Below are 8,421 nucleotides of genomic sequence, written 5' to 3'. Positions count from 1 at the left end.
TAAAGGGGATGTCGTTAGGCCTAGTGAACTGGAGGTAGTCCTAGAGGGGACATGGATATGTCTAGAGATGTGTAGTCCCAGACAGGGTTTCGATAGGCTTGTAGGGATAGAAGGCTGATACCGGGATAAGAGATAGATAATTCATGGGTGGGAGGGATTGCAGAGGAGGAAAGGTGGAAAGGGTTGACCAAGAGGATGTTTGGAAGATACTAAGAAGAAGTGAAAAACACGAGCTGTTCTCTGTATATGTGTGAAAGTCATCACAAGTGAACAAAACCGAAAAAAAAATCCAAACACACAAATCACAACAGCAGAAATGATAACACTGGAGACAATAACAAAATCAAACGAACAATGCTACTTATGTCATCTATAAAAATCACAAATATAATCATAACAAACCGCTAAACCCATAAGGGTTATGCAGCGCTGCTCAAATATTAATAATAATGATAATAAATGTTAATTTAAATAATTATTTAAAAAATCAAATACAAGCTTGTGCTTTTATTAACCCAAAGACGAATTAAAAAAAAATACGGAAACATGTCCATCTTTTCAACACTAAATCTTTTTGGATGAATAGCAGTAGTAGTAGTAGTAGTAGTAGTAGTAGTAGTAGTAGTAGTAGTAGTAGTAGTAGTAGTAGTAGTAGTAGTGGTAGTAGTAGTAGTAGTAGTAGTAGTAGTAGTGGTAGGGTGGTGGTGGTGGTGGTGGTGGAGGTGGTGGTGGTGGTGGTGGTGGTGGTGGTGGTGGTGGTGGTGGTGGAGGTGGTGGTGGTGGAGTGGTGGTGGTAGGTGGTAGGTGGTGGTGGTGGTGGTAGTGGTAGTGAGGTGGAATAGTGGTGGTAGGTAGGTGGAGTGGTAGGTGGTAGTAGTGGTAGGTAGTAGTAGTAGTAGTAGTAGTAGTAGTAGTGGTAGTAGTAGTAGTAGTAGTAGTAGTAGTAGTAGTAGTAGTAGTAGTAGTAGTAGTAGTAGTAGTGGTAGTAGTGGTAGTAGTAGTAGTAGTAGTAGGAGGAGGAAGAGGAGGAGGAGTAGGAGTTAATACATTGGGTCTCAGAGATACAAGCCAGACATGGTCGTAGAGATCCAATAAGCTGCGCCCAGCTTATAAGCTTAACATCTCCGTGGTATAAATGCATGCAAATGAGCCCCTTGATGCTGGTGAAGGTGTCGTGGTGCAGGGAATACGAGATATTGCCCCCTAACCTTGGATCAAACCTGATGACCTCCCATTCCACAGGCGGTGGATCACACGTGCGAGTCTAGCGCTTAGCCACGATTGCAACAACAGCAACAACAACAACAACAACAATGATAATAATAATAATAATAATAATAATAATAATAATAATAATAATAATAATAATAATAATAATAATAATAACAATAATAATAATAATAATAATAATAATAATAATAATAATAATAATAATAATAATAATAATAATAATTATAATAATGCTAGATTTATTGGATTTTTTACTATGTCTGGTGGCATTTAGTCAGAAACCATCAAGCAAATGCTTTGGTAATTAGTTTTATTAAGAGAGCAAGTGGAAGAACAGGTAAGTGACGGACTTTTCAATTGCTGAAGTGTCGTCTATTAGAAATATGAAAGGCAATGATTCATGAATATTAAAGATTGTGTAATGAATTGGTGAAAGTACTGGGTCATCACCAGTGTTTAGTGTTAGGAGTCATCACCAGTGTTAGGAGTCATTATCAGTGTTAGGAGTCATTATCAGTGTTAGGAGTCATTATCAGTGTTAGGAGTCATCACCAGTGTTAGGAGTCATTATCAGTGTTAGGAGTCATTATCAGTGTTAGGAGTCATTACCAATGTTAGGAGTCATCACCAGTGTTAGGAGTCATTATCAGTGTTAGGAGTCATTACCAATGTTAGGAGTCATCACCAGTGTTAGGAGTCATTATCAGTGTTAGGAGTCATCACCAGTGTTAGGAGTCATTACCAATGTTAGGAGTCATCACCAGTGTTAGGAATCATCACCAGTGTTAGGAGTCATCACCAGTGTTAGGAGTCATTACCAATGTTAGGAGTCATTACCAATGTTAGGAGTCATTACCAATGTTAGGAGTCATCAGTGTTAAGAGTCATCACAAGTGTTAGGGGTCATCATCACTGTTAGGAGTCATCACTAGTGTTAGGAGTCATCACCAGTGTAAGGAGTCATCACCTGTGTTAGGAGTCATTATCAGTGTTAAGAGTCATCACCAGTGTTAGGAGTCATTATCAGTGTTAGGAGTCATCATCACTGTTAGGAGTCATCACCAGTGTTAGGAGTCATCACCAGTGTAAGGAGTCATCACCAGTGTTAGGAGTCATTATCAGTGTTAGGAGTCATCACCAGTGTTAGGAGTCATTATCAGTGTTAGGAGTCATCACCAGTGTTAGGAGTCATTATCAGTGTTAGGGGTCATCATCACTGTTAGGAGTCATCACCAGTGTTAGGAGTCATCACCAGTGTTAGGAGTCATCACCAGTGTTAGGAGCCATCACCAGTGTTAGGAGTCATTATCAGTGTTGGGAGTCATCATCAATGTTAGGAGTCATCACTAGTGTTAGGAGTCATCACCAGTGTTAGGAGTCGTCACCAGAGTTAGGAGTCATCACCAGTGTTAGGAGTCATCACCAGTGTTAGGAGTCATCACCAGTGTTAGGAGTCATTATCAGTGTTGGGAGTCATCATCAATGTTAGGAGTCATCACCAGTGTTAGGAGACATCACTAGTGTTACGAGTCATCAGTGTTAAGAGTCATCACAAGTGTTAGGAGCCATCATCAGTGTTAGGAGTCATTATCAGTGTTGGGAGTCATCATCAATGTTAGGAGTCATCACCAGTGTTAGGAGTCATCACTAGTGTTAGGAGTCATCATCAGTGTTAGGAGTCATCACCAGTGTTACGAGTCATCAGTGTTAAGAGTCATCACAAGTGTTAGGAGTCCTCACCAGTGTTAGGAGTCATCACAAGTGTTAGGAGTCCTCACCAGTGTTACGAGTCATTATCAGTGTTAGGAGTCATCACCAGTGTTAGGAGTCATCATCAATGTTAGGAGTCATCACCAGTGTTAGGAGTCATCACCAGTGTTAGGAGTCATCACCGGTGTTAGGAATCATCACCAGTGTTAGGAATCATCACCAGTGTTAGGAGTCATCATCAATGTTAGGAGTCATCATCAATGTTAGGAGTCATCACCAGTGTTAGGAGTCATTATCAGTGTTAGAAGTCATCATCAATGTTAGGAGTCATCACCAGTGTTAGGAGTCATCACCAGTGTTAGGAGTCATCACCAGTGTTAGGAGTCATCACCAGTGTTAGGAGTCATCACCAGTGTTAGGAGTCATCACCAGTGTTAGGAGTCATTAACAGTGTTAGGAGTCATCATCAATGTTAGGAGTCATTATCGGTATTAGGAGTCGTCACCAGTGTTAGAAGTCATCACTAGTGTTAGGAGTCATCACCAGTGTTAGGAGTCATCAATGTTAGGAGTCATCATCAGTGTTAGGAGTCATCACTAGTGTTAGGAGTCATCACCAGTGTTAGGAGTCATCACCAGTGTTAGGAGTCATTAACAGTGTTAGGAGTCATCATCAATGTTAGGAGTCATTATCGGTATTAGGAGTCGTCACCAGTGTTAAGTGTAATGAGTCATCACCAGTGTTAGGAGTCATCACTAGTGTTAGGAGTCATCACCAGTGTTAGGAGTCATTATCAGTGTTAGGAGTCCTCACCAGTTTTAGGAGTCATTACCAGTGTTAGGAGTCATCACCCGTGTTAGGAGTCATTATCAGTGTTAGGAGTCATCACCAGTGTTAGGAGTCATCACCAGTGTTAGGAGTCATTATCAGTGTTAGGAGTCATTACCAATGTTAGGAGTCATTACCAGTGTTAGGAGTCATTACCAATGTTAGGAGTCATCACCAGTGTTAGGAGTCATTATCAGTGTTAGGGGTCATCATCACTGTTAGGAGTCATCACCAGTGTTAGGAGTCATCACCAGTGTTAGGAGTCATCACCAGTGTTAGGAGTCATCACCAGTGTTAGGAGTCATCACCAGTGTTAGGAGTCATCACCAGTGTTACGAGTCATCAGTGTTAAGAGTCATCACAAGTGTTAGGAGTTCTCACCAGTGTTAGGAGTCATCACAAGTGTTAGGATTCCTCACCAGAGTTAGGAGTCATAACCAGTGTTAGGAGTCATCACCAGTGTTAGGAGTCATCACCAGTGTTAGGAGTCATCACCAGTGTTAGAAGTCATCATCAATGTTAGGAATCATCACCACTGTTACGAGTCATTATCAGTGTTAGGAGTCATCACATGTGTTAGGAGTCATCACCAGTGTTAGGAGTCATCACCAGTGTTAGGAGTCATCACCAGTGTTAGGAGTCATCACCAGTGTTAGGAGTCATCACCAGTGTTAGAAGTCATCATCAATGTTAGGAATCATCACCACTGTTACGAGTCATTATCAGTGTTAGGAGTCATCACCAGTGTTAGGAGTCATCACCAGTGTTAGAAGTCATCATCAATGTTAGGAATCCTCACCAGTGTTAGGAATCATCACCAGTGTTAGGAATCATCACCAGTGTTAGGAATCATCACCAGTGTTAGGAGTCATCACCAGTGTTAGAAGTCATCATCAACGTTAGGAATCATCATCAATGTTAGGAATCATCACCACTTTTACGAGTCATGATCAGTGTTAGGAGTCATCACATGTGTTAGGAGTCATCACAAGTGATAGGAGTCATTATCAGTGTTAGGAGTCATTATCAGTGTTAGGAGTCATTATCAGTGTTAGGAGTCATCACCAGTGTTAGGAGTCATTATCAGTGTTAGGAGTCATTATCAGTGTTAGGAGTCATCACATGTGTTAGGAGTCATTATCAGTGTTAGGAGTCATTATCAGTGTTAGGAGTCATCACCAGTGTTAGGAGTCATCACCAGTGTTAGGAGTCATTACTAGTGTTAGGAGTCATCACCGGTGTTAGGAATCATCACCAGTGTTAGGAATCATCACCAGTGTTAGGAATCATCACCAGTGTTAGGCGTCATCACCAGTGTTAGGCGTCATCACTGGTGTTAGGAGTCATCAACATAGTGTCAAGAATCATCAACATCTCTTAAAGATTCAGGTCCAGTAAAGTAGTGAGCAACCCTTCGAATAATGATAAAATGCTTTAAATTATTTCATAAAAAAGTGAGAATTTGTTAAATATTCCACCTTAATTTCATATTTTCTTTCTTGTGTAAATTGGTCCCGACAAAAGTAAGTTAAAATTATTATTTTATACACGAGCGTCTCAGGCGAGAGTTTCGCTAAATGTTAAGTCTTGTCTGGTAAAGTTTATTAAGTTACTACACGGCACAATGCGTGTTAATTATGAATTAATTTAGAATTTAAAGAATTCCTTTGTTGGCTTGCGGGACATTTCTTGTGGTAAATGTGTGACTAACGAGATAGTTTATCACAACAGGTCAACACCAGGCAGCCGTGCAACAGGGAGGACTCAGCTCTGCACCCGTTGCAAACCCCGTCACCCACCTCCTTCTCTTGTTGCTGTTGATGATGTTGCAGCGCGTCAAGACCTGGCAGTGAAGAACAATGATGTCACCACCACCACAGCGAGGACTGACTTCAGTGGGGAGCTCACACTACCAAAATTCCCACCACAACAGAGACATCAGTGTAAATGCTGAACTCACTCGTCAACTCACTGAAGTATTTCTAATGTTATGGTTGTGAGAACAAGACTTATTTGAGAACATTATTAATCAGGGTGGTTTTACATCCTGAGTAAGTGAACAAGAGTTTCGATAGAAAATCCCAGAGGCTTTGCTATATTTAAGAAAGTGTGGCAACCTGTGTGTTTTGACCAGTTCAGTTGCCACTATACAGGACATAAGTGCTTACAACACTAACCCATCAGACAATACTAACAAGGTGCTATCAGTCACAAGTGACAGACTGGGTTCTGATTGTTAAAAGCTGTGATTATGTACTTAAAAAGGAACCGGCCAGCAGGCGACATGGTACTGGCTAGTGATATGTTTGAAACATCTGACAATCTGCGTAATCTGCTTTGCAATCTGGTGCCTCTTTTCTGCATCTGCTAGCAACTCCACTTCGGCAGTACCTGGTCTACTTGACTGCCGAAGACCATAGGCCTCGCGGAAAGGCCTCCTGGTTGCCAGCCTGATCCTCCTGGGATCAGAAAAAAAACAAGCGATATGAAAGTAAATAAAACAGTTTATTATTTTAAAACTGTCCAGAATGTGTTGTTGCTCTAAGATTAGTTTGTATCAGAAAGTTATATACTGTATCTGGTTCACTGTGAAAGACGAACATTTTGAACTCTTAAAAAGATGTTCCAATATTTCGCCCACGAATAATCAGTGTATTCATAAATTTCTAGACATGGCCATTTCTAGAAATTAATTGCAGAATGTTTCGAACCTTGAATATTTTCATTATCTGTTTTCGACTTGTTTTCACGTTTTGTAAAATATATAATTTTTGCTTTTCATATTGTTAGTGTATCTCAAACAATATAGAAAGTTAGTTTGTGTACGAGATGTGATTCAGAATCACCCCTAACTACCTAAAGCTCATGCAGTATTTTGTGTATAGAAGAATGTTTGAATGTTAACTGAATGTTTAGTAACTAGAAGGACCGAGGCAGCCACTAGAATGGTTCTAGTAAATCACTAAGCTGAAGGGAGGAGAGTCAACCACAACACTGACTCCAAGTATATCTCTGAGACATTGCGAGTTGATTAGAATCTCAGTCAATTGATCAACTCCTCCACAATTTGGAGAAGAAAGTTAAGACACGACGTTTAGATCCGTCCTGGTTCAGGAATGATCGAAACGTTAGAAACTTTTCCCCCGGACTGGGTTAGTTGTGAATTGTTCCAGCCGCTGTATCGATGTGGCCCCCTCACTCGTGGTGACTTTCCCGTTATAACAAATGCAAGTGTTAGCAAGCAGTGACATTTTGTATTTTGGTGTTGATTTACAGGTCATTTGAGGCAACTCAAAGTTAAATGTGGATAAAGTGAACAAATATATACATATATTTATTCATTTACATATTTTGTTTCACATAATCCGGCAAATAAAATTATCCACAATTATATATATGTACGTGGTAACCAAACAAAGACGTCCTTGTCGAGTAAAAACAGCATATGATAAAAGACAAGAAACTCGTACCATAGCATGCTATCTATTTTTTTAACAAAATTGGATATATCAGCAGTGTGCTGCTACTCTGTACTATATAAACATGACAGAGTGGGAACAAAAGCTAGGTAGGTTTCCCTCTCATATTTCATCAAGCAGGATGGGGCTCATACAAGGTATTGAAATGTGTCAGGCTGAGCCGGGAGACTTCGGCAGGACAATAAGGATATCATCAAGCATTCCAGCAAGCGTACGTCAGCTGTTAGAATTTCATGGTGCAGGTGGTGGCAGGTAGGTAGTGACTACATGTACAGCAGGTGGTGGCAGGTAGGTAGGTACTAGCTACAGGTAGTACATGTACCTAGCAGGCAGATATCAACCGCAGGTGGTGGCTACTACTGCTACAGATATCAACTACTTGTGGAGGCAGGCAGGCACTGAAGCCAGGCAGGTACAGAAACCAGGCAGGCAGAGATGCCAGGCAGATACTGAAGCCAGGCAGGTAGAGAAGCCAGACAGATGCAGAAGCCAGACAGGAACTACCCACACGTTACACTCGACTCATCCAGATTAATTCATAAAAAAAATACTCAGCAGAAAACTAACAACCCTCTCCAAGTAAACAGTCCCACCACAAATACATTATTACTTATCTCTTGTCTTGAACTGACAGATATACTGATTCTCCAAAATCCTTAATTCTAAATTATTTTGTGCCGCCGCTGCAGTTTTAAAGTGGTGACGACTGTCACATAACTGATAAGTGGAAAATACAGCCGTAGTGTGCAGAAACGTTTATCCTTGTACTTGTATCGTTAAAACGTTTTACCCTGATGGGAGAAGCGGACTCAACAAGCGAAACGTCTAAAAAACAAAAACAAATTACCACTCTGTAAAATGAGTTTATTGTCCACGATTTTCAAGTCATTACCATAAAATGGGTTAGATTTAAGAAATGAAGGAAGAGTCGTTGAGGGGTAATGTCACGTCTAAATTCCAACCAATGAGGAGATTTCTTGGCTCTTTAACACCGAAGACAAAACTGGATTCTGTTTCCATGGATTTATTACAATATTCAATAAATTTTTCGTCAAGATTGATCCAAGGGAAGGGGAGGATTGATCCAAGGGAAGGGGAGGATTGATCCAAGGGAAGGGGAGGATTGATTCAAGGGAAGGGGAGGATTGATCCAAGGGAAGGGGAGGATTGATCC

At 40.7% G+C, this 8,421-nt stretch overlaps 1 protein-coding gene across 2 annotated transcripts in view; it reads left to right on the top strand.

The window, feature by feature from the left end:
- Positions 1-7,530, top strand: part of LOC128695865 (zwei Ig domain protein zig-8-like) — a 63,281-nt gene extending 55,751 nt beyond the window's left edge. For both annotated transcript variants that reach the window (XM_053786774.2, XM_053786773.2), the window contains one exon: positions 5,500-7,530. In XM_053786774.2, the coding sequence (XP_053642749.1) occupies positions 5,500-5,621 (122 nt within the window). In that variant the 3' untranslated portion in view covers positions 5,622-7,530. The remainder of the gene's footprint in view (positions 1-5,499) is intronic.
- The last annotated feature ends 891 nt before the right edge of the window (positions 7,531-8,421 follow it).

This window comes from Cherax quadricarinatus, chromosome 41 (genome assembly GCF_038502225.1).
Source record: "Cherax quadricarinatus isolate ZL_2023a chromosome 41, ASM3850222v1, whole genome shotgun sequence".
In the NCBI taxonomy this organism is placed as follows: Eukaryota; Metazoa; Arthropoda; class Malacostraca; order Decapoda; family Parastacidae; genus Cherax; species Cherax quadricarinatus.
The sequence above is the reverse complement of the archived record's forward strand: the minus strand, read 5'-3'. Positions and strand labels throughout refer to the sequence as shown.